At 39.9% G+C, this 26,164-nt stretch overlaps 2 protein-coding genes across 2 annotated transcripts in view; both read left to right on the forward strand.

Moving 5' to 3' along the window:
- Window positions 1-408: 408 nt before the first annotated feature.
- On the forward strand, window positions 409-3,941 carry LOC133440942 (CCN family member 3-like). Its single transcript, XM_061718286.1, has 5 exons — window positions 409-635; window positions 1,096-1,324; window positions 1,422-1,676; window positions 2,410-2,633; window positions 2,724-3,941. The coding sequence occupies exons 1-5, from the start codon at window positions 585-587 to the stop codon at window positions 3,030-3,032; spliced, it is 1,068 nt and encodes a 355-aa protein (XP_061574270.1). The 5' UTR covers window positions 409-584; the 3' UTR covers window positions 3,033-3,941.
- A 10,918-nt stretch (window positions 3,942-14,859) lies between these two features.
- The window catches only part of sntb1 (syntrophin, basic 1), a 39,716-nt gene continuing 28,411 nt past the window's right edge, over window positions 14,860-26,164 (forward strand). Inside the window, exon 1 of the mRNA XM_061716439.1 lies at window positions 14,860-15,561. Within this exon, the coding sequence (XP_061572423.1) occupies window positions 15,006-15,561 (556 nt within the window). The 5' untranslated portion in view covers window positions 14,860-15,005. The remainder of the gene's footprint in view (window positions 15,562-26,164) is intronic.

A 26,164-nucleotide genomic window follows, 5' to 3' on the forward strand; every position in this document is an offset into this window, starting at 1 on the left:
GTACATCATTTGCTTTGATTAATTTTGACTTGAATACAATGTATATGTATACACATGGCTGCCCATAAAGTTGAAATATACTTGTTTCAGAAACACTCCTCTTTTCATTTGCAATCCTTTCATGAAAGGATGTACAAAAAAAATATCCCAACCATATTGGCAACAGTGTACAGTATTAATAATCAGAGGATTTTTTTCTTTCATTTCATGGAAACATGTACAGAGAGAAGCCTGTCATGTTTGTGGCAACCTCTTTGAAAGGATCTCACAATGAAATGTGACTCCCATCTTCATTCAGGTCTGTGTGATTTCTCCAGCATTCCTTCCTTTTTTGTTGTCATGGTGCCAGCAGGCAACTCTGCTTTATATAAAGGTCCTCCTCTCCTGAGTGTCCAGCCAGAACGACAAAGAGAGAACAACCTTCTGCTACACCACAGACGGGACCCTGAACTGCAGGACTCAAATCAACTCCTCTTAACTATAGACAATTTAACTTGTCTTAAACTGTATGTAAATATTATATATATAGATATATTATATATATTTTTTGTTTTGTTTTGTTTTTTTACTGAACTAACAAAAAGATGGAAAATCTCTTACAAAGAGGTGTATTTCTTTTCTTCTTCACGGCACAGGTAAGCATTGCAGTCCTTGCTAAACTTTCTGTTTTAATTAAATTAAAATCATAAAAAAAATCATAAAAAATGTAATGTCAGGTAACACTTGCAGTACTCTAGTGTGTGTGTGTGTGTGTGTGTGTGTGTGCGTGCGTGCGTGCGCGTGCGTGCGCGTGCGTGCGCGTGCGTGCGTGCATGCGTGTTTTCTCTGCAAGTTAAATCAAAAAGTTAATCACTAATTAAATTATAGCTTAATTTCTTGCTTAAATGTATAAAGTGAAAAACTTAATTGCGCACAATTTAACCACAGCAAACATGACCTTAATAAAGAAGGTAACTGTAAGTAAACTAACAGCATTTATAGCATGATTTATTTAGTAATTCAGTGTAAATATTTAATCTCACTTGTTCACAGCCTGAAACGTATGATTATTAAATCTTCCATCATGTGAAACAAGCCGTTTTTTTTCCCGCACAGGTTTTTACATCAGCTTGGTCCCAGGTGTGCCCCCGGAGATGCCAATGCCCTCAAGAGCCCCCCAGGTGCCATCCTGGAGTTCCCTTGATCTTGGACGACTGTGCCTGCTGTCTGGTTTGCGCCGCTCAGAAAGGACAGGTCTGCTCTGAGATGAATCCCTGTGACACTCGGAAAGGCCTGGAGTGTGACTACTCAGCCAACATCCACAAGAGGACGGGCATCTGCGCTGGTGAGTGGGCTGCTGTCGTATTCATATTTGAGACTTCTATTTCTTGCTTCTACTCAAATCTTAATGCCTTCTCCCTTTTTTTGTGGCTTCCCTCCAGTTAACATGCGTAATGTGTGCGTTTTGGACAAGTCTGTCTATCAAAGTGGCCAGACCTTCTTCCCCAGCTGTAAGTACAAGTGTACGTGCAACGACGGCCAGATATTATGTGTGCCACGCTGCAACTTAGACGTGATGCTGCCTGGTCCTGATTGCCCCGTCCCACGCAAGGTCCAGGTGCCCGGAGAGTGCTGCGAGAAATGGGTGTGCCGCCCTCGTGCTGAGGCCAGCACACTGGGTGGCTTTGCAATGGCAGGTGAGTGGATGCACTGTGATGGACTGTGTTTACAAATACACACGTCACTTCCTGTTTGACGTTACTGTCACTGCAGTGCGGGGCACAAGATTATAGGACTGTCTCAGAAAATTAGAATCTTGTGATAAAGTTCTTTATTTTCTGTAATGCAATTAAAAAAACAAAAATGTCATACATTCTGGATTCATTACAAATCAACTGAAATATTGCAAGCCTTTTATTATTTTAATATTGCTGATTATGGTTTACAGTTTAAGTTTCAGATTCCCAGAATATTCTAATTTTTTGAGATAGGATATTTGAGTTTTCTTAAGCTGTAAACCATGATCAGCAATATTAAAATAATAAAAGGCTGGCAATATTTCAGTTGATTTGTAATTAATCCAGAATGTACAACATTTTTGTTTTTGTAATTGCATTACAGAAAATCACAATATTCTAATTTTCTGAGACAGTCCTGTAGGTACATTTCTCTGACCTGTTAAGGCAGCAGGAGCCCAGGGAGAAAAATAAAGAGGGAATCATACAAAGGAAGGAAGAGATGGCAAAAACTAAATAAAAACAACAAACAATGTTGTTTTCTAAAATCAACTCATTTTGTAAAATCTGAGTATATTTATATGTCAAGAAGATTGAAGGTGCCTTTCTTTGAATATTTAGAGGTCAACGTATATGAGGTCATCTCCCAGCCAGCCCAGCTACTGTAACTGTCTGATCCTTCATGTGTTTTCAGCCTTTCGTCGAGAGGAAACTGTGAGCTTTGACGGTTGGAACCCCAGCCTTAACTGCATCGAGCAGACCACAGAGTGGGGGGCATGCTCTCAGACGTGTGGCATGGGGGTGTCCACCAGAGTCACAAACAAGAACAGTCAGTGTGAGATGGTAAAGCAGAGTCGTCTGTGTATGATCAGACCCTGCAACAACCATCAGGAACAGCTGAAACATCTTGCACCAAAGGTACATAGGTTTCTTAATGTCAGATTATTTATATTCAGAATACCGCAGAGATACACAGATTAATTGTATAATTACATCTTTTTCTTCCAGTTGAAAGGGAGTAGGTGCCAGAGGATGGTGAGGAGTGAAGAAGCTGTTCACCTCTCCTATAAAAACTGCACCAGTGTCCAAACATACAAGCCTCGCTACTGTGGCTCCTGCACAGACGGCCACTGCTGTACCCCCCACAGGACCAAAACAGTCGTGGTGGAGTTCCAGTGCCCCAACGGCATAACCACCAGAAAGCCTGCCATGGGCATTCTGACCTGTGCCTGCCACAGCCACTGCCCTCGGGACAACGCTGCTTGGCAACCATCAGATCCGGGACATAGTGCCATAAGGGCGGGGTATAGAGTATGATAAAAAAGTTAGTAGTACAAAAACAGTGAGGTCCAGATTGTGGCTGATGTCTGCAAATTTTTGGATTTCTTTAAAAGATGAGTTGTTATAACTCTGAACTGTAGATTAAAACAAGAAGGACTATTACAATACAGAAGTAAATACTGTACAGTCTGGAGGATTATAACTCACAACATATACACAGCTAAATATCTGCTCATTATAATGCTTGCAGTCATGAAATCAGTGTCATGTGAGTTTGAAATCACAGGGGATTAAATATCTCTGTATCTCTCCTGGAGAGGGATTTAACTGGGTAACATCCTGTGGACAATTTATCCTTACTGTAAATATAACGAAGTTCAGTTAAAGCACTTACTGCTTGTGATATGCAGCCGCCCCTCTTCTGGAAATTGGGAAAAGTGTCCTTCAGTTTGTTCACAACAAATAATACTGAAACGTTGTTTATACCTTGTGAAAGTTAATTTAATCCTCTTTTAAAGAGGTCAAAGTGTATTAAAAGATTTACTTTGATGGGTCCATGCAGGAATGTGATCACCATGATGAAATGACAAAGAACATGAAAGCAAAGCGTTTTGTTCAGCCCGAGTTATGAGAAAAACTTTGACCCGTTGTCCTCTGTTCACTTAAATGAAATGAAAAGGGCAACCAGGCAAGAAACTTAGTAAACGAGGCAATCACTGTACTCAAACTGACATGTAGTCTCCAACTACAAAACACATTTATGAAGTGACTGAACTGTGTACTTTGACGTGCTCCCCAACCCCCAAAAGAGGGGTTACTTTGGTGCATTTGTGCAATTTCTAACATCTGTCTGAAATCTTACCCTCATTGCTAAACACATAATGTGTATGTTCAATAAATACAAAATGTGTGTTGTTACGTTTCCTAAAAGTAGTGCACAATTGACTGTGTTTGAAATGCTCTGTTAATAAAGTAAATCAAATTGAATAATGTTTATGTGTGATGTAATTTTTTTTGTCTTTACCTTTGCTATGTATCACTTATATATCACAATTATTCTGAACAATATTTTAAACTTGAATATTTGAAATAAATGTGTGTGTTGAAGAAAAGTCATTTCTGTCTCAATATCATACTGCCTGATAATAACATTTTAGATTTATTGGAATAGAATAAAATAGAATAGAATAGAATATCCTTTATTTTCTCCCTCAGTGGGGAAACTTATTTGTTATCAGCAGTGCACACATATAGGGGAGGGGTAAAAAGACTGAAAAGTCAGAAATAAAAAATATATAAAAAATACAAAAGATACGTATAAAATATGCATAAACAGGATATGAACAGTATATACAGTTAAACAGTGCAGAAAAGCAGGTGGAGTGTTGTGAGGTAGATTGGCAGATATTGCACATCTTATGTTATTGCACATATTATTGTCATATTGTCTGTTGGCTACTGAGAGCAGGCCTGGTTATATAGTCTGATGGCAGCGGGGAGGAAGGACCTGCGATGCCTCTCAGTGGTGCATCGTGGGTGACGAAGCCGGTCGCTGATTGTTTAGATTTCTTGTGGCTGAAAACATTTTACATCAGGTGGCTAATAAAATAAACCTAATGAATTAAGGTGAAACATTAGACCTCACAGAAATGATCTTCCTGGATGTGTGTATGTCAAGTGCTGTGTAATGGTAACAGTAGTGTTTTTTTATGTCTTTCTTCAGTATCCAGTATGCTTGGTCTAATTTAATTTCATCATTTGATATTTCATAAATTCCTCATATATCTGACAACAGAAACCAAATACTAATTTGCCTTTCTAGAACGTTTTAAACGCCCAGATCACTTTGCTTAGAAACTAATGTGTGCATGGTACGGTATGTTTCGCACATCTGCCGTGGAAAAAACCCTCTTCCCAAGATTCCCTTTAAAAAGTTCTCCTTTTTTTTTTACAGGATTTCCATGACATTAGACCGAGGAGTTACAAAACCCCCCAAATCCTGCTGACAGAGGGTGGTGACCCGTTGACATCTCTCCCTGACTTCATCCTGGAAGGTCATAAAGGAGAACCCTAATATCTCCCGTGGGGCTGCTTGTTTTCCCTGAAATAGCTTCTCAGTGGAAACCCAAGTTCAGAACCTGAATGAGTGGGAGCTGACACTGTGGTCCACACATCTGGTCCCAGCTTTGTCTCTGCTGGGAACAGGTTAGTTTTATGCTGGTGGATCTGGGATTTTTCACACCCTTATACAGTACAGAGCAAAGGTTTGGACACACTTCCCCATTTGTATGAATGAGAAGGTGTGTCCAAACTTTTGCTCTGTACTGTATGTCGGCTAGATTACCAACATTTACTCAGGGAAATGCTTATGTATAATTTTGGCATTCCTGTCAAAATTACGAGAGAAAGTACAGTTCTTTTCATTATTATTACGGTAGTTAGTACAGATAAACAAAACTGCATACTTGAAACTGAAGATTTGTTGAAATGAAATCTGATTTGTGAAACAAACCCAGATATCAGACACATAGAAGCACAACCTTGGTGACTAGGTTTGGTGGTTCTGGCTAAAATACAGCACTGGTAAGGGTCATGTGGGCAGGACTTTGTTAAAAGTTCACAATTCAGATTTGACATGGGTTACAGTAAGAATTGTGAGGTACAAAGGCCAAATATTCCCTGTATGTCTGCATTACTGTACAGCTTCTCTGTTCTCTAGACACCAACACCAAATGCCAACTTTTTTAAATGTGGCAGACCAGTATTAATGTCTTCATTAAGTGTAGTGCGAGAGCTGCGTCTGAAGGATGAATGTGTGTCCCCCTCTAGTGGCGACACTGGCACCATTTTCTTTCAGTAAGAATGCTTTAAAAATAAAAATAAAAATAAAAATTCAACATTTAAGGAAGAATACCCTAAACTTGCTTATTACCTCAAATTTAAATGACTGTCTAAATGAGTAGAGTTTAGTAAGTCCAGATAAGGAGACTATGTTAATCAATTTATTTTAATATTATTAAACACTGCTACTGAAAGATTTACCAAATCTTCTCTGCCACTGCCAAACAACTTTGACTTGTTTGGTGTATTGAGTGATTGAAGTTTGAAGAAACAACAAATATTGGCAATTTAAAAATGTATCCATTTAACAAACAGGAACATCAGTATCGTGTGGAACAACGATACACAGCTACAACAGACTGGCACCTCCTCCTCATGCTGGACACCAGCCTGCTCACACTGCAGTGGGATGGCATTGTTCTTCAACCAGCATCAGTGGCAAGTCAGCCAACGTGGTTGGGTTGGTCACTCTGGCACGAACAGCAACACAAGCTGATCCCACAATGTTAAATGGGGTTGAGGTCAGGCCTGCTGGTAGGCCGTTCCATCCTCTCCACTCCCACATTCAGGAGGTTGTCTCTGTTAAACCCAGCTCTGTGGGGACAAACGTTGTCATCTTGGAGGATAGAGTTCGGTCTCAGACTGTGGAGATATGGGATCGCCACTGGTTGCAGAATCTTGACATCTCTCTGCATTGGATAGGCACAGACTGCAACGGACCATCAGGACTGCAGAGAGGATAGTTGGGACTAACCTCCCTATCGACGACCTGTACCGGTCCAGGACCAGGAAACAGGCAGGTTGAATCTCTGCAGACCCCTCACACCCGGGACACCGCCTGTTCCAACTCCTCCCCTCTGGACGGCGCTACAGAGCACTGTACGCCAAAACCTCCAGACACAAAGACAGTTTCTTCCTGCAAGCGGTTGCTCTGATGAACTCCCACAAATAATAAGTCTCAGAGTAACCAAACACGTGCAATAAAAATCATCCAGCACCCTCTTTAATAATCATGTCTGCCTCACTCTGCTGTACCTCTCACTTTTGTACTTCCTTTTGTATAATTTTTTGTATTTTTTGTATAATTTGTCTTTTAAAATTGTATATAGGTTATACTTATACTTATTCTTATTTTTATTCAGAACTGTCCTTCTTTTATCACTACCTCAAACTGCTGCACCTTAAAATGTTAAAATGTTAAAATGTTTATACTGTACATAGTAAGACCACATTTGTTTACTGTTTATTTGTTTATTGTTTATTTTTTACTACCAAAGAGCGAAATAACCGGAGTCAAATTCCTTGTTGGACAATGTTCGAACCTGGCCAATAAAGCTGATTTTGATTCTGATTCTGATTCTGATTGAGATAGCCTCCAATGATGACAAGCCTTGTTTTTCCAGGTAGGGATTTGCCACCCTACACCATCACACTGCCTCCACCTAAGGATGTTACTCTGTCAGTGCAGTATTCAGCATAGTGTTTTCCACACTTTGACCCTATGACCCAACTGCCGTATGCGGAATCTGGACTCACTGCTGAAGGTAACATTCCTCCACATGTTCAGGTTTCAGTGCATGTGTTGCTGACACAAATACAATCGGGCCTGACAGTGAAGGCCAGTCTTGGCAGGCCTCCTGGCAGCCCTTTCAGACCAGAGATTGGCTGTGCTCAGTCTGTTCTTGATTTTCCGGGCAGAGAGCCGTCAGCCATATCGTCCTGCAAACCTTGACTGCAAATCTGTAGAAGACAGCCAATGGTACCTAAGTTCCTGATTGGCACCTGGTGGGCAGCAACTGGGGGTACCAGGAGCTCTAAACAAGAGTCAACAGCAAAATAAGCTGTTTGGTATTGGTAGAGAGGATTTGGTTAATTTTTCATGGGCACAACCCACAAAACTATGTTCCTTACAAATGTGGCAGCATTTAAAGGGGGAATAAACAGCTTTCCAGCTGTATAAGACTTATTGCCAAGAAGCATTGTTACAACAAATTCCTTACTTCTTTACCTTCTGTATGTTTGTAAGAGAATTCTATAGGAATCTCTTGTTGAATTCGCATCACTGCAGAATTATATTTCACAATGGCATAGTTTGCAACAAAGCACAGCAGCATATTTTCATAATCTACAAAAAGCCAAACTCTCAGTGTTCTTATTATTCCCAAACCTAATGATTCATTGTCCACCCTTCAGTGCAAATATCCTCTCCCTTTGCAATTACTATTAAACTATCTTGTGTCCCCAATTCCCAGACAGCCACTTATCATGCTTACTTTTTTATGTTTAGTTTCCTGTACATCCTTTTTTTCTTTTCCCCCCATATGAGCTCTTTTGCATACTCTTCCAAAAGGACTGCATCACCATCCTTATGCTCTGTGCACAGGACACAAACATAAATGTCTTTGTTCCTGAACAATGCCAACATTTAGTTATTTTTTAGGGCAAATTTGTCCTCCAGGGTGTCCACAGGATTCATGAGTTTGTATGCTTTTAAGGCAGCGACTCTCAATCAGAAAAATAAGCCAAACACACCGAACAGGCTTTAGTGGTTTTGAACTCACTGCCAAGGCCGCAGTTGCGCTGCACCTGTCCAGATTTATTAAAGATGCGCTGTCAGCTATCACAAGATGTCTCTTCAACACAAATTCTACACAACTTCCAGCACTGAATCCAGTGTTTTTGGTGCCAAGTTTGACCTCTTTGCTGAGCATTTCTGTGCACAGTGGACACTGGCAGCGCTCCTTCCTGCCCAGTGCCTGATGAAACGGGCCTTACTGAAGTTGTGTCCTCCACAGGCTCAGTGAAGACATTCAGAAAGACTCAACAGGAGCTGATCTTTACACAAAGCCATATATAAAATACATGTTTTTAATTGTAGACCGTCACTGATAGCTCATTGCAGTAGTTGTAGTAAACAGTAAAACAACAAGAGATTGGTGTGATGCTATTAAAATGTTTTAAAAAGAATGGAAAAGATATTGGAAAAATAGCTTGAAAATAATCATCAAACAAATATGACTGAATTTGATGTTATAGAATAGTTGCTTCTCTGCTGTCTGTGTGTGTAAACTTAACTGTTTCCCAGTTGTTAGGGTATGAGCAGCGTTTGGTATCTTTGATCTGCCTCTCATAAATGCAGTCTCTTGTTTCATTTATATTTTAGCATAATGCAGCATAGCGTTTACAAATAAGACTGTTAATTAGTTGCTGTCACTCAACTTTCTTACTTATAACCACAACAGGCATATGTGCTTTTCCTCAAAGGGTCTATTTTATTTGAAATGTAAGTCCTTGGTTCCTCAAAATAAAAATGTGCTTTCAGTGATTCGACCTTTGAGATAAATGACTATACATATATCCCATCTATATGGAATTTAAATGCGACAGGTTTTATGTCTGCAGCTGCAGTTGCTTCAGTTTTCACCCAGTTAAAACGTGAAGAATCTTTGATGATACAAGATTCTGTAGTAAAAATATAGATGCAGTACTCTATTCTCCAAATTAAAACAAGTTATAACATAATGTATTAGTCAAAAATTATTGTAATGGTTGTGTACTCAGGGTGAATTCAGGCATGTCAGACCCTGAGGCAGGAAACTGCCTCAAAGTGTGGCGGTGCAGCAGATACGTCTGTACTGCCTCCAGACAGCACCACGGTGAACAGTGTGTCGCTGGGAGGGGATTGTCTGCTGTGTCCTGTGGTCTCTTCTCTGCTGTCCACAGATAACGTATCTCATGGATAACTTTGTCTCTGTGCCCATCTGTGCTCAGTACAACTCTGCTGCAGCATCATCCGTCTACACTTTTTTTTTTTTTTTTAGGATCCTTTTCATCAGGGACCAATGTTGCAGACAAATGAGACACATGCACTGATAAAACAAAATATAGGGGTTAGCTGGACATTTTTCAAAGCATTTCTTATAAAAAAAAGTTGAACAAATTTAGATAAAGCAGCTCTAAACCTATTTTGATTTAATAATGCAAATTTTTCTCTTTTATTTTGTGACTGCCAATGGCCTCATGCCATTTTATGTAAGGTATTATTTTTTTTTATTTGCCCCTCGGGGAACATAATCAACAATATATAAGCTCATAGGGAAAATAAATATGAACCTTGAAGTGTCTTTCAAGACAACAATCTGCTAGTGAGAGTAAATATGTGAAGATGGTAGGGATATGAGAAGGGAGGGATGGGTGTATTGACAGATAGAAGGCACCGTGATCTCAACGCATGAGCAGCAGCAGGAGACAGGCCAAAAGATCTGTCACTTGCAATATTTATTTGAGGTCTTTACCTCTCCAACTTTTATTTCAAAAGGTCTCTCTAGCTGTAGAGGCAGATATGATTCATATCATTTTCTTTTTCTTCATTCGATTTATAAATATAAATCAGTGAATGGAATAAGTATTCTAAAAAAAATGCTGGTTTGTTTGTTTCTCGCATTAAATGCAGGTCAAAACTGAGATGGTGTTACCAGCATATTCAACTGGGACATGGAAATCCCAGTACAAGCTAGACAGATTACCCCTCTGTTCTGGGCAGAAAACACATCAATATACTCCTGTAAGAGATGAAGAAGAGGGAGGTCTGAGCTTCAAGTCTGTTCTATTTATATTGAAGGTTAAACCATCACATAACAAAAGATAAAACATTTGAAAACACATTATACGTCCTAAAACACATTACGCATGATTAAATAATATTTAGAGGTTGTAAAATCCTATACAATAAACTCAATTAATTAAAATGACAAAACTATTGGGATAAAACACTCAACTTTGGGACAAAAACCATCTTTACTCTGGAACCCTGAACAAGACGAAGATAGATGGATGGATGGACAAATAGTGCATTTATAAGCTACAAAAAAAATGCTCAATTTAACTCATAATACTTCAGATATGCATGTTAAGATTTTACTACACACTTGTGTGTTTGCTGTGGAAGTGGTCTCCAGTTTCAGGTACCTTGGAGTGCATTTGTCCGAGGACTTCAACTTGGGGTGCAACACGTCTAGCCTGCTCAAGAAGACGCAGGAGTGAATCTACTTCCTGAGGAAGCTGCGGTGCTGGACTGGGGAGCTCTGTACTGACGAGCTTCTACCGATGTGTGGTGGAAAGCGTCCTCAGTACCAGCATCACGGCGTGGCACAGCAGCTGCTCGGCATACAGAGAAGAAGGCGCTGCAGGGGGTGGTGAAGTCTGCTTGGAAGATTGTGGGGGGCAGCCTGCCCACCACCACAGAGATTTTCCCCAGCAGATGCAGAAAGAGGGCTCCCTGCATCATCAAGGACTTTAACCACCCTGCACACCCCCTCTTTGACCCCCTCCCCTCAGGCAGAAGGCTGCGGAGCATCCAGAGTAAGACAACCAGGCTGAGAAACAGCTTCTTTCCAGAAGCTGTTAGTCTGAACGCCAATGGTGCTCGCTAGCGCCCCTATCCCCCTTTCACCCCCTCGCCCGCCCCACCGCAGGTGCAATGTCAAGGTTGTGCAATATAGGCCAGTGGCAAATTGAACTACCTCTTTCGCATTTAATTGCGTTTTTGCACGTTTTTAGTGTACTAAACTGGGCTCTTTGTTGATTGCTTTGTTGTTGTCTTTATAACCTATATTTCTAGATTTGTCTTTTTCTAATTTAAGTGATTTGATATCATTTTTCTCTTATATTGGGCTGAAACTAAGGACCTTGAGTAATACTAAATTTCATACCATCTCATATGTAAATGTGTGCTGTTATGACAATAAAGAATCCTTGAATCCTTGAATCATTTTCCGTGCAACCAAAAGCAATTTCTAGAACCCCTTGGCTTTATCTATGTCATCTTTGCGGGGTGCAATTGTTTTATTGTATTTTTTTGGGAGGGGGGGTGATGTTCCACATTATTTTTACCACATGAAAGGATTTGCACAAAGACAGTCCACACTGTTAAGGCTTCATGGTATTCTTCTCATTACCACTTGGTCAAATAAGTTCATATGCAAACATCTATAATGAAAAAAAAGAGTGGGAGTGAGAGAAGAAGAAAGTGAGGATTGTGAGCTAGTAAATGCAGATGTAAACAGCAGGGGCCCAGATATGTAAATAAATGTCTTTGTAAAGGCTTTTATTTGACGAAGGGCATATTTGGCCGTGAGGAAAAAATAACTTTTTGAAAAAACAATTTTTTCCAAAGAAAGCTCCCCTAAGGAATTTTTATTTCCTGGAAGGACAAATACAGTGGTGATGTAGCATTCTGGAAAACAGTCTCTCTCCCTTTCTCTGACAGATAACAAACAAAAATATAACCCATTTCATCAGTAGCAAACTTTAAAAAAATTTCCTTCGTGTTCTCGATACCAACATAAGCTAAAAGTCACAGATGAAAAGACAGACTAGGGAACCAGGGTTAATCAATAATAGAAGCAGATTCAGAAATCATCAGAAAGCTAACAAAGAAAATGACACAATAAAAGAGAAGTAATTGTAAGAATGATTAAAAAAAAAGAAAATATTTGAAGACAGTGTGAAAATAGGAAAAAAGACACAAGGTCAAAATTTGTTAAACAAAACATCCAGAAAATCTCGTCACATGGACCAACAAAACAACCTCCATGTGTGTTTGGTATCTCCTTACCTGTTTGCAACCATGCTCTGTTGAAATGAAAACAAAGTGTGTGATCAACATGGGGAGCTGAGAAAGGATTCAAAAAGATTAATTAGCAACCTTTAATTACCATCCTCTTCTATAAGACTGCACTTTGTTTGTTCTGAAGGTCGTTAACCCAGCAAGGAATGCACATTTCATCTGATAGCTCATTTCCACATAAAAGTAAAAATCAATTATACCCCTACACCTCATTAAACCAAAATATTTCTGTTGCAGGCGTTGTTTTTCTTTCTTTGAATAAGTAAGTTAATCTTGTCTTTAGTGGAGCTCAATGATAAATATTTGATTTGCTTTACAGGGTGGGCATGGAGTGAAGCTTTTGTCCTACATACTGTATGTGCAGCATTCCTGCTACATTCCCAGGATTTTAATAATTATGCCTAACTCAGTGAAGCGTCAAGATATAAAACAATGCATTCATTCTTGACAGTATTTTCACTATGATATATGATATAAAACTAAATACTGTCTGTCTTTTGTTTAATATATTATTCATATTTTTTTAAGTTAGCTAAACAACTCAGTGACAACATGTGCTGTAACATGAACAAGGACATACATTAGCCCCTCTCACATTGCAAAACTGATGTCTTGAGGCAGAAGTATGGAGAACTGAAAACAAACACCACACTGAAGCAAAGATAAATGTTTAAACAATAAAACACGTTTACTATAAAAGACACATAAATATTAAATGAACCAGCCTTTCCTCTTGGAGAAAAAAACTGAAGTCATTCAAGTGGAAATGCATACAAGTTTTTTGTTTCAATAATGTGTTTAAATGTTGTTCTGCTGTAGTACGTGCAGATCAACACTGTTCATGCCATGTTGAGTTCTAAAATGCAGATTTTTAGAAAACATCATCTCCACCCATGCATGCCTGAAATTGGTAAATGAAGGCTTCTTTATAAAAAGGGTGAGTACATTGTCAAGCGTGATAAGTGTGAGTGGTATGGAAATTACTTCAAGAGGACAATAGAAACTGTGTATGAATGCTGTTGTGTAGTGGATTACATTCCAGTATACTGAAATGTGAAGTAAAAGGTTTGTCCCTTTTGTTTTGGTTGTTCATGAATGGATGGATTAAAAATTTAAAAAAAAATCAATTAATGTTGTGTGGGACAACAAACCGGGACTCAATTTTAGATGGGTGAAAAGTAAAAAAAAAATGTAAAAATTCATCATACAAATTAATATCTGACAAACCCCTCAGTGTTGATTTTAAGAGCAAATAATATTTGTTCAGATATTTAAAATTGTATTGCATTCAAACTCTTTTTTTTAAGAGTTTCACATTTCACTGGTGTTCATTCTGAATGTCATTCTGAGTTTTACAGGTGTCAGCTCCAGATAACTAGCAAGTGTCTTCAAAAATAAACAAAGCAATATAACCTTAATAATTGATAAATGCATACATACATTAACATTGAATGGAGCAATTATTACACAGACTGAAAAGGCTTACAGTGTCGGAGAGCCAGAGTTTCCGGGTCGAGTGAGGCGGCCAGGCTCAACTGCAGGGTTGTCTTCTGTTGTAGGTCTGCAGCTGGCTTTTTATTTTTATTTTTTGCTTACTTGAGTGGGTGTGTGACTTTACTATTATTCCCAGAATACAAGCGTGCTTTTACACTAAAACAATTTTGGGGGAAGTCGCCTGTAGGTGTCGCAGTCACATTGCTGAACTAAACCAAAGTTTCAATTAGATTTAAATCAGATGGCAGGTTGGCAAGAGTGGGAAAAGAAGCATTGGCATGACTGAAATGTTCCTTGATCGGAAGAGTTGTTACGGCTTCATTGCTGCAGAAAGATCAGTTATGTTTTTACTTCCGGACCTTTAAAACTATGTTTAAAAAAATCTGTCACAAGCAAACGTACACAAAATTAGAGTTAAAAGCATTACACACACAACAATCTTGCCTTTTTACTTGGGACACAAAATAGTAAAAAAAATAATACGTATGACATTCCTAAACCTGCAATCAAAACTTGGATCCATGTCACATGTGTTAAACTGGCGTATTTATCCAAATGTTGACGGTAGAGTTTTTTTGCATTAACCCTAAAGGCTGATTTATGGTCCGCGTTACACCGACGCAGAGTCTACGCCGTAGGGTACGCGGCGAGGCGCACCGTACGGTGCGCCTCGCCGCGTACCCTACGGCGTAGGCTGGGCGTAGATTTAACGCGGAACCATAAATCAGACTTGAATCAGTGCGTCAGGCGCGCTTGTAAAATCCACAACAATTTTTCTGCATGCAGAATCTGAAGATGGGATCGGTTGTCGGCGGTGAGAGGAAAACTCCACCCAGTAGATAGGATCTTTAGGCAGGCGGAGTGGAAGGCAGTGCTTGCGCTGAGAGGGGGGGAGATCTGGCTGGCTGACAAACCCCGGCAGAAACTTCACCGGGGTCGAAGTCCTGCCTGCGCTCCGATACGAGGAGACGGGAGTGCGAGAGCGCGTTGGGAACTTATCACATGTGATTTGTTTTCGTTTTTTTTAGTACAGAAATGCTCCAAAAATGGCGGTGGTAGCAGCGGCGGGGGTGTCGGGTGGCTCCGGTGCGCGCAAAAGTGGATTTTTGGAGGTTTTGGTGCGGGAGCGGTGGCACAAAGTTTTGGTGAACTTGGGCGAGGACGCGCTCACGCTGAGCTGCGAGGAGGAGGACGACGCCGGGAATAATAACGACCACGTCCACTCCAACGGCGTCACCAACGGGTCTTACCTGGACAACAGGAACGCCAACTCCAACAACGGTCCTGTGCAGGCTCAGGCTGTGCGCACCGCGTTCACCGACCTGCCGGAGCGCGTCCCCGAGGCCATCGCCAACAGAAAGCGCTGCGTTAAGGTGACCAAGCAGGACGTCGGAGGACTCGGCATAAGCATTAAAGGGGGGAAGGAGAACAAAATGCCCATCCTCATTAGTAAGATATTTAAGGGGCTCGCAGCGGACCAGACCCAGGCTCTGTATGTCGGGGACGCCATCCTCTCCGTGAACAGCGTGAACCTGCGCGACGCGACCCACGACGAGGCTGTGCAGGCGCTGAAACAAGCCGGCCGGGAGGTGACGCTGGAAGGTACACTACACACTACTACACCAGGGGCGTCAATTGGGTATGGCAAGGTATGGCAGCCGCCACACCTTGGCTTCAAGGGAAAATGTAAATGTTTGTTTTTTAAATACATTTATGGAATTACTCTGTCTATTTGTATTGATTATTCTATTACTTAATACATATAGAATAACTACAAATGCAAATCAGAACAACATGATCGATTTCACTAGTTATTATACACTGCAAAAACTCAAAATCTTAACAAGAATATTTGTCTTATTTCTAGTTAAAATGTCTAATTTTTAGTTAAGACAATTTAAGACAAGACCCAAAAACTCAAAAAACAACAATTTTCACCTGTTTCAAGTAGATTTTCACTTAAAATAAAAAATGTTTTGCTTGTAATGAGAAGATAAATCTTGTTCCACTGGCAGATTTTTCTACTTATTTCAATTGAAAATTTACTTGAAACAGGTGAAAATGGTCAAATAAGTTATTTTTCTGGCGATGTCTCTTGTTTTAAGTGTAATGAGACTAAAAATGACTAAAAATGAGACATTTGAACTAGAAATAAGACAAATATTCCTGGTAAGATTTTGAGTTTTTGCAGTGAGCGAGACTGCATTTGAAAAAGTTCCAGTTTTCTTGACCACACAGATAAACTACATAGCAGACTTCTGTGATGAGTATTTGCTGGACGTGTTGATTGATACTCTGGTTAAGTTCTGTGACTCGTAACCTTGCCATACCTTAGCTTCCACTGAATTGACGCCACTGTACTACACACGGAGATTGTTGCAGGAAAAGTTGTTGTTTTTTCTTCCCCACACGTGGATCCCTCTTGAATGAACTCCCATGAGATGAGTTCATGTTTTTTGGGAGCCCACGTGTGCGTGCCTGTGGTTGCACAGATAAGGCTGATTTATGGTTCTGCGTTACACCAACGCCGTAGGCTACACCGTAGGCTCTGCATCGATTTAACGTGGAACCATAATTTAGTCTATACTGTATCTCGTGTCGGTGAAATTCAGCCACAAGAGCTTTGGATGTACATTGTCATGCTGTAGGACCCCAGGTTAGCGCTTGTCCCTGTGCACAGGCTCGTCAACATGTGCATAAGGATAAGTAGCCTAATAGGCGATGTATGCATGACTTCATATCTCACTGACCTTTTGGATGTGCTATTCATCTTTTGCAGGAATTTAGTGGATATATAGATACAAAGAAGTGCAAGTTTTCAGTTTTACCTGGCAGATGGTTTCCTTCACTACCACCCCAGTTACTTTCCCTGGTATATGCAGTTCCCTGAGGGGGAAAACAGCAAGGATTTGAATGAAATCCTATCTGTTTTCACTGATAGAAAGATGAAGCTATAATGTTTTCTTCAGTGTTATTTATTTATGTATTGACCAGTATAGTTTTTAAACTGCCCTACAGCAGTTGAATTGGTTTATAGCTACCCTGCAGTCACTCCAAAATGTGATTTTTCTACAGTTTGAAAACAGGTCACAGGCTGTCTTTTGCAGAAATGAACAGTTGATATTTCTAAGGATGCCATGAAAGAAATGTATAAGATCAAAATGTGTCATCTCCTTGCCTCTGACTCTTTCATCAAGAGTACCGTGCAGTTTGGAGTATCCAAACAGTTCCTGAAGAGTGCTGACAGCTTTGGGAGTTACAGTTGATCTTTTTTTTTTTCTTTTTTGAATGAAGATTACGCCGCTGACAGGCTAGATTCACTGTGAGATATAAACATCATCTGCCTCATTATCATCCACCTGCACATACCTACACAAACTCACTGGAAGCCACTCCATGCAAGGGTCGTTTTTACCCCCTTTTCAAGGGAAGAACACAGCTCCTCTCACACACACACATGCATGCCATTCTGGAAAAAGGGGAAACACACAAACATGGTGATGAGGTTTCCCATGGGGGCACACTGGCTGCATTGCAGAGGGAGAAGCTGGTCCCAGCTGAGAACTTATCCAGATATGAAAGAAGGGGAGAGGGGAAAGGAACAGAGGGAGGGGGGAGAGAGGGGAATGGAGGAACGGGAGTGTGAGGAGCTGAAATGTGAATTTAATGGGGAAAGTGCTGAGAGGGAATGAGATGGATAGTGTGAAACAGAGAGCGAACTACCAAGGGAGATTAACAGGCTGATACAAAAGAAGACCTGCAAGGGTTAACTCAGAGATAACAGAGAGACAGCGCTTCTGCGTAAAGGCAATTAAGAGGGATCATTCGCATTTTGGAAAGCAGTAAAACATGAACAAAATGCATAACCTGTATTTTCGGTGGTTGTGGGGGCAGGTGCTGACACAAGCCAAGCATGTACACTTCTGTTTTATGAGAGCGTGACATGTTAAGCCCAAATTTGCCTGATATTCTTTCTTGGTGTGTATAGAAGCCACTCTAGTGGAGTGTATCGCACAAGGAAAGAGATCTGGAGGAAACGTATGATACATCTCTTGGGAGAACACCTGTCTCTTGGGAATGGTGTGCGCTGCTGCATATCTGTGCATTTCCTCTCTGTGTCTGTGCATGAGAGTTTGCATGTTCATGTTTGTAATCTGTTTATTTTCCTAAAAGCACTGACAAGTTGCCTTGGAAACTAATTTGGAATACAAAGAGTAGTTTTGGGTAAACAAGGCAGTGACTGCACTGGAGCCGGACTGAGAGGGCAGAAGTTTGACCCCCCCCTGGTTTATATCTGTTATCGCTAAATCACCCGGGTTCAAGTCCCCCATGACAGGGAGCATCTGTTTTGCTCAAGTTCCCCCTGAGCAAGAGTCTCACTCTCTCAGCATGCGGTCAGACAGTCTGAAGGGGACGTACTCTGGGGAGCAATCAGTGTTCTGCTGCAGTGTCTCCGACCTCCCAGCATTCACAGCCAGTCGTGTTTGTTGGTCCAGTTTGAGAACTGGCTGTGCAGAATATTTAAAAAAAAAAAAAGCAAGCTCATTGAGATACTGAAGGTTACTGATGACAGGAGTGTTGAATATTAAAAATAGAAATTCGTTTGCAGAAAATTTGGCCATGCTGGCTTTATCATACAGTGCAGTTTAACTTTGTTTTTGCCCTAAATTGTTTGTTAATGAGGTCCACTTTAGCACACCGTCTCATCAGGTCACCTTTTAAATGATGGCATACAGGAAGCCATAATAATAATAATAATAATAATAAAGGCTGTGGTTTGAGCTTTGTTACAGTTTGACATGTCACTGTGAGCATAAGCAATTGAAGGACCTGAAATTGAAGTGGCTATGTGTAATTCATCCGTCCTGTATTATTTGCTCCGGTGCTTTTTTTACTGTGACATGTCAAAATGTCTTCTGTGACACCGACTTAATGGCCAACTGTGCAGAGAGGAAGAAAAAGGCAGGTTAGGATCTTTGTACTGAAGCTTTCATCACTGTAGAATAGCAGTATGAATGCATCTGAAGACATATCATTTGTACCATTTGCATTATTCATTTACAAAAAGCATAAAAGACAGGGAGATGTGGAAGGGACTATGACTGCCAGCTTCTCTGTCTCCAGAACACTGCTGCTTTAGACATTGTTGGATGTCGTGTCATGTTTACCATTTTTTTTTTTTTCCTTTGTCCTTGGGGATTTTTCAGTTGCTTTTCATGTGAAAGCCTCACTCGGTTTGCTGTCTTAACAGAATTTTACTTTTGATGATTTTTTTTTCTTCACTGTTGAGTGAAATATCATTTCAACTATTTGAATTTTGAAATGACCCAAATGAATCAACTTGGATACATTTTGCTCAACTGAAAAGAGAATGAACTTAAACATACCACGTGAGTGTTTCAAGAACTGCAATGGTCTTTCAAAGTCCAAACCTCAGTGAGACCAAGAATGTATGTTATGTCTTAAAGATTGCTGTACACAAGAAGACCCCATCCAGCTTGAAGGGTCTGGAGCAGTTTTGACTTGAGGAATAGACGAAAATCCACATATCTAGATGTGCCAAGTTTATAGAGGCATATACTAAGAAGCCTGTGTGGCTATTGCAGCTAAAGAGACTCTACATTGTATTGACTTTGTGAGGGCGTACTCCCATAATGCCCGCACATACTCGTGTTAAGATTTTTGCATTTGGACTTTGCTCCATAATCCAAGTCTGTAACAAAACTTGTCATTTACAGTATGGGAGTTGCACAGTAAGCTATGACACACAGATCTTAGCCGTAACCCAGCACTGCTTAAGTGTCTTATGACTTTTATGTGAGATTTTTTATTTTTTTTAGGGTAGTATAGTCTTTTTTCTCATTGTTGATTTTAACTTTATGTATTTAAAAATATGTGGTTAATGTTAAAAGCTGCTTTGTCTTAAAATAAAGCATTTGAAAAATCCCACAATATCCTAAGCAAATAAAACTTTAACTTAAAAAAATGAAACAAACTATTAGAAGATCAAAGCACCAAACGAAATTTGGACAGTGGACCAATTAGTCTGCCCCTCTAAATATTTTAGTTTTTTTTTCACATCTCTTTTTCCTTTTTTTAATATATACTCAACAAATTATGCCATTACTGCCTTTTAATTAATTGAGCCTAACATCTAACGTAAAGTGAAACCCTTTTTATCTGCTCATTTGAACAGTTTTTCTTGATAAGCATCTCTTTCTTCTTGGACATGTGGTTTGCAGAAGCTAAGATGGATTTTAGCTTAAATGCTCAGTTATTCTTGAACCAACTGGCAGTAAATGAACTGAGTTTTCCACTCAGTGTAAGGGGTAGATGTAAAGAATAAAAATCTGAATACAATCAAGAACACCTACAGCACACCAGCAGGCAGGAAATGAGTCAGTGTCCTGTAAGCGCTCCTGCTGAGCCCCTAACAAGCGGAACCTGTCATCACCTGACATCTGGAAGGCTGCGTGTGTGCGTGTGTGCGTGCGTGCGTGCGTGCGTGCGTGCGTGCGTGCGTGCGTGCGTGCGTGCGTGCGTGCGTGCGTGTGTGTGTGTGTGTTGCTGTCATCAATCTGAATGTGTGAGTGTACATGTGTCTGTGAGCATGTGCATTTTTGTGTATATTCTTGTGTGTCAATGGGTTTTGGCATCAGCAGCGTGGTGTAGGCAGATGTCACAGTTTGTGTGCTTTACAGTGCAGGCGTGGGTGTGTGAGAGGGTGAGTAGTCGCTGTGTCTACTAGCTGGCTGTTTGTCATTAAAGAAACTATCATCTCCTTCCTTTTGTCACAGCTTGTAGTTTGACTCAAAGCGGTAGTAGCAGCAGCTGTGACGTTGTACTGGTGATTGTTGTGGTAAAGATGATTGAATCACTCATTCCTGTCTTCTATGAGTGTTTATACAGTCAAAACAAAAGCAGAGACCTGCAGCTAAGACTCATTTGTTTATCCTGTTGGCTTTGTCTGGCACAGCTCCCATCTCCCCCTCAGATCTAATCATTGTGTTTCTGTGCATTGTGTTTGTTTGTTTGTCCTGGCCACCTGTGTTAAACTGAACTTGTATGTAGCAGAGAGCCATGCTAGTTTAGCATTTAAAGGTGGATTTTAAAAGAGATATACCATGCCTCTTTTTCAAGAGTTGACCAAATTTCATAAGGCCTTAGCTTGGCATCCATCCATTATTTATACCTGGGATCTGCTGGAGCCTATCCCAATTCAGAATTACCAGTTAACCTGGCATAATTGACTGTGGGAGGAAGTTGGAGTACCTGGAGAAAAACAACAAAAAAAAACCTATGGAAGCACAGAGACAACATGAAAACCCCACACTAAATGGCCTTTGCCAGGGGCTATGGTGGATTTTCATTTAAGTGCTTAGTTAATCTTGAAACCCAATGGAACTGGCAGTAAATGAAGCAAGTATTCCACTCAGTGTAATTTACCACACAAACTGATATAATTTGTAAGCATACACATGGAAGCAGTAGATATGAAGGGTGGAAAAAATCTGAAATAAAGAACGCCCACAGCAGGCAGGAAGTGAGTCAGGGCCACACACAACTACACCATCATTTATTTCTGCCTATTCTGTGTTGATCAAACAGCATGTGGAAATCATCATCTGTTCACACTGTCCAAAAGTAGGTTTTTAGGAAGTTTTGAAGCAAATGTTGCAATTTATGGCAGTAGGGCAAGCTCTCAGGTTTAAAGGCAGATGATAATTAAAATGATGCCCCATTTTCTTTTATTTTTTTAATATTTTCTTTTAGGGCTTCATAAGCAAACAGAATTAATACCTTAATCACGTTGGTTGGATTTGAAGCCAACTTCTAGCTTCTTTAGCTTTTTGTGTTATATGAAGTGTGGAACTATAGCATTAACTTGGACACTTTGAAATCTCTGTTTTTATAATGTATAGCAAAGTGTACTTTACAATGACAAAAAAAGAACACTTTTACACAATCATTTTTGCTTCATCTTTCAACATCTTCATGTTTATCATTACTGATCTATTTGGGTTTTTTATGTTTTGTCACCATCTAGCACTGAAGCAATGAAGCACTGAATTGTGTCTAGGTAGAGTTATGCCTCACAGTGAATTCCTCTTTCTGGCCACAGCCAACTTTCAGCAGATTCTTTGGCCTTGATAGCAGTTTTCATGGATCTGCTGGACCCTGTGACGGTTCAGACCTTGCAGAGAGGCTTGAGAAACCTTTGGTTTTGCATTTTTCCACTAACATTCACCTTTTATTGTCTTCCTCTTTAAACAGCCTTGCGAATGTGACGCCCTTCTTCAGTGTTTGGAAGAGTTTTCAGTTGATGTTTTCAGTTGTCTTGGTGCTTCCAGTGGTATCACCTGACCAGGGCTTTCAGTGGAATAAACTCCAAGGTTCTTCTCTTCAACCAGTGTTTGTAGTCGCCTTTCCTCAGCAGAACAAGCTAGATGGTGTTGGGAGAATGGCATACATGGCTTTTACTTTAATGCAGTGGTGCTGTGCCTTTCAAAGCTTGGATTATGAGAGTTTGTTTTCCATTGCTTGATATCACTAAGTCTAGGGTCACATCCAACTAACTATGCTCCTATTTCCCTCCTCCCTGAATTATGCTTTCGTCCAATCCTGGAGTAAGATGTAGTGCCAGCCCTTTCCTCACATGTTGTGTCCAGCAGCTCTTGTTCTTCAGTGACACTCCTGGCCTCTGTTGTCTGGACTTTAATAGCTGTCTGAGGATCTTTTACAAATATGCCCTCCATTACCCCTTTTGGTTAAAACGCATTGTTATAGACTCGAGGGAGCAAGAATAGGTGTGTGCGTGTCTTTGTCTATGTATTACAGGAGAAAAATGATGGTATGATGATAGGTCATCGTCTTTATAATTACACATAATCTGTTTTGGCCTTAAGTACGTTTTTACTATCTGTGATGGGATAGGCTTAATTCAGGTGGTTAAGAGAAATGGAGAATATGGGTTGTGTGTATGTTGAAAATTATGTCACAACCTTTAAATCATGGTTTTTTTTTTTTGTATGTATCTTGACCCAAGTCTTGAAATGAGCTAAATATAAGCTAAGATGAGCATCATTATTTGTAATTATTTAAAGGAGCTGTATGTAAGAGCAATAATAAAACGAATCATAAAATGACCCCGATATGTCAACAGACATTTAAAAATCATGTTAATTTCAAATACTTATGTCACTGACAACAGCACTCAAGCCAGGATATTCCAGTTTAAAAAGAGGAGTTGCAGCCCTCAACTGATGTTTATGTTGTCATTTTTTGGTTTGGCCTGAAGCTCCACCCTCCACCTATCTCCCAATCACCAAGTCAGTATTGTTTCTGAAGCTCCACCCTCCACCTATCTCCCAATCACCAAGTCAGTATTGTTTCGGCATCCGGGTTGCCAGCTCGGCTCTAATTATCGCAGCCATGGCAGCCTACGTTCCTGCTGCATTCTGCAGCCTACCTGGCAACCTCTGGTCGGGGGGAGGAGGGGGAGGGTACACGCCGCTCAACAATATTTTGAAAGTGACTGCAGTACCAGTTTTTGCCATTTCTTACAGATGGCTCCTTTAACTAAAACTAAACCCAAGTGCAAAAGCAGTGTGTGGAAAAACTAAGTATCTCAACCTGAATGAAATGCTGTCTTAAAAGAAGTGTGCAAGAACTGATAATGCCCATGAACTTTAACCAATTTATAAATTCTTCCACAACAATGGTCAAGCGAACCACTTTGCAAAAGAACCTGAAATTACAAGAAAATGCACTACAACCTTGGACACTGTGATGGAAGATCAGCTTTGAAGTAAATTCCAGTGAGTTATAAATAAAAATAACTGAGTGGTACCTGCAGAAACAACACAGCATGAGTGCTGGTCATAGGTGCTTTCAACCACCAAACTAATTCCTCCCACGTACTGGTGCATCTCTTCTGGTTATTGGAGAAAAACAGACACAAAATTAGAAGATAATTTACACCAGGCATGGCAAAACATTCATGCTTTTCTATTCGAGGTGTACTGTAGCTATATATGTAAAGGCTTTAAGAATAAAACCAATGGACAAAAATAATATTGTGATATTTATTCAGATATAGTGAAGTCAAACAAGGTCATGATGTCCTTTTGTGATAATTACTACTGTTTTTTGTTTTTATGTAAACAAAAACAGTAGCAGATATAATACGATTTAAATTTGGGGATGGGTTTGCAACTATTGTTTTTAAACCTCACAAATGACTTTTATCCACCCGTTTTATATCTGTGATTGCTCATTTATAACCAAAACATCTATCAGTCAAACCATTACTGAAAACAAAAATGTATTGCACTGAATTTTGATTTAAATAGACTCCTACATTTTTATTCCATTTTTAGTAAGGAGTAATAGTGCTGGCAGTGGGAACATTTAATCTTGGAAATTCTGTCAAAATAGCCATTAACTTTGTTCCCAATTAATTTTGCTCCCTGCCTTTTAGAAAGTTGTGTGTCGTTAGTTGTGGTTTTGATCTTTATCTGACACCAAGATTGAACTTCAGTGTCATGCAGTTAGTGCATATTTAAGATGTCTATGTTCCTTTCCTGCTGTTAAAGGTGCCTTCGCCTTTGTTATATTGTATGGTTAAGGCAGTAAATGTGATCTTTAAGACGTTGGTCAGAATCTTAAAATAAAATAAAAGCCCTGAGGGTGGATTTGTAAAGGTCTTCTTATGCTTCTCTAACATCCGGATATTAATACTGGTGTAAAGGGCTTCATTCTGCTGTCACTGGAGCCTATGTCTTCTTTTCCACATCTTTGCTCTGCTAAGTTTTCTTTCCACCCTCTGCCCTCTCTCCCAAAAGCTTAATAAGAGGGGGATCTCTTGCATTTTTTTTCTTCTTCAAGACAGAATCACATCAAGAGCATATGGTTCAAAATCCCTTGAGTTCAGACCTCATTAGGTACATTAAAACACCATTAAACAAGAAACACAAAGAGACAGATCCAGTAATTGCACCTTTTTATTATACAGAGGAAAATATATGTATTTGTTGATGGCACAGTGCAAGCCCGTTTGCTGAGGACTGCGGTGAATAAGTCCAAGTTTTTTTGTGTATTCATTGTGAATATGTGCTAAAGATGCAACTGGAATCCAGTCACTTTTGGCTACACAAAACAAGCACTAACATCACAATGAAATTAATTTCATTATTTGCTAAATGCTTAAGTGAGTATAGTAAAAAAAAATGAGACTGGCATTTCACTGTAATCAACAAGTAAAAAGGAGTTTTGATGGGGAGTTGAATGGCTGCACTGAAGCATTCAAACAGAAAAAGGTGCCATTTTCAAATGAAATGTAGACTGGGAATCATAATAGAAGTAATTTAGTTGTGCTCACACTGAGTTGGTATCATGCTTAAGCCAGAAAACTGGGAAATAAAATCTTAACAAATGGGGAAGGTGAGAAACCGACTTGGGTCTCTTCATTTGGTTTCTATAAAAAAAAACTTGTTAGCTTTCAAATAATGATTTCAATAGCTTGAACTGTATCCTCATTTCTTTTTCCATTGAGGTTGTTGTGCAGAGTTTGGTGCAAAATGGAAACGGGATCCAAGGGAATATGCACAGATGTACACACGTGTGCATGGGCACACAACGCATGCTGTGTACACATAACACAACGCCTCCTTCTGCCCCACTTGTTTTCTTTTCTATATCTGGACAGCAAAACTAGAGTTGAATTTACTTTTACCAGTCTGTCTGTGCTAGCTGGAAACATCCCCTCAACATGCATGAGATTTTCCATTTGTGTTCAGTTACACTGTAAGTCTTGTGGAGAAGCATACTGCAAAATCATCTCCCATAAATTAGCTGTTTCTCGGTATAATTGCATTTTAATTTGAAATGTAATTTAGTTCAAAGAAAATAGTTAGGTGAGGATTTGCAATAGAGATGGGTTTGCTGAGTGTGCGCAGCTGGAACTACGTAAGATCATTTGGCCTTTTTGGTCTTTTTCAGCTTGTTCATGTCAACTTCACAGTTTTTTTCTTTTTAGTAGCATCAGAAAAAAGAGAAAACGCACGCAGCTCATGCTAATAACAGTTCATGTTCTAACAGTTCAAAGACAGTTCATGTGGTTTTTATGAGGTGTTTTTCAACTTGATGTTCCGTTGTGCACTTTCACTTTGGAGGACGTATGTTCTCACTAACAGCATATCATCCA

Source organism: Cololabis saira, chromosome 3, assembly GCF_033807715.1.
Source record: "Cololabis saira isolate AMF1-May2022 chromosome 3, fColSai1.1, whole genome shotgun sequence".
Taxonomy (NCBI): Eukaryota; Metazoa; Chordata; class Actinopteri; order Beloniformes; family Belonidae; genus Cololabis; species Cololabis saira.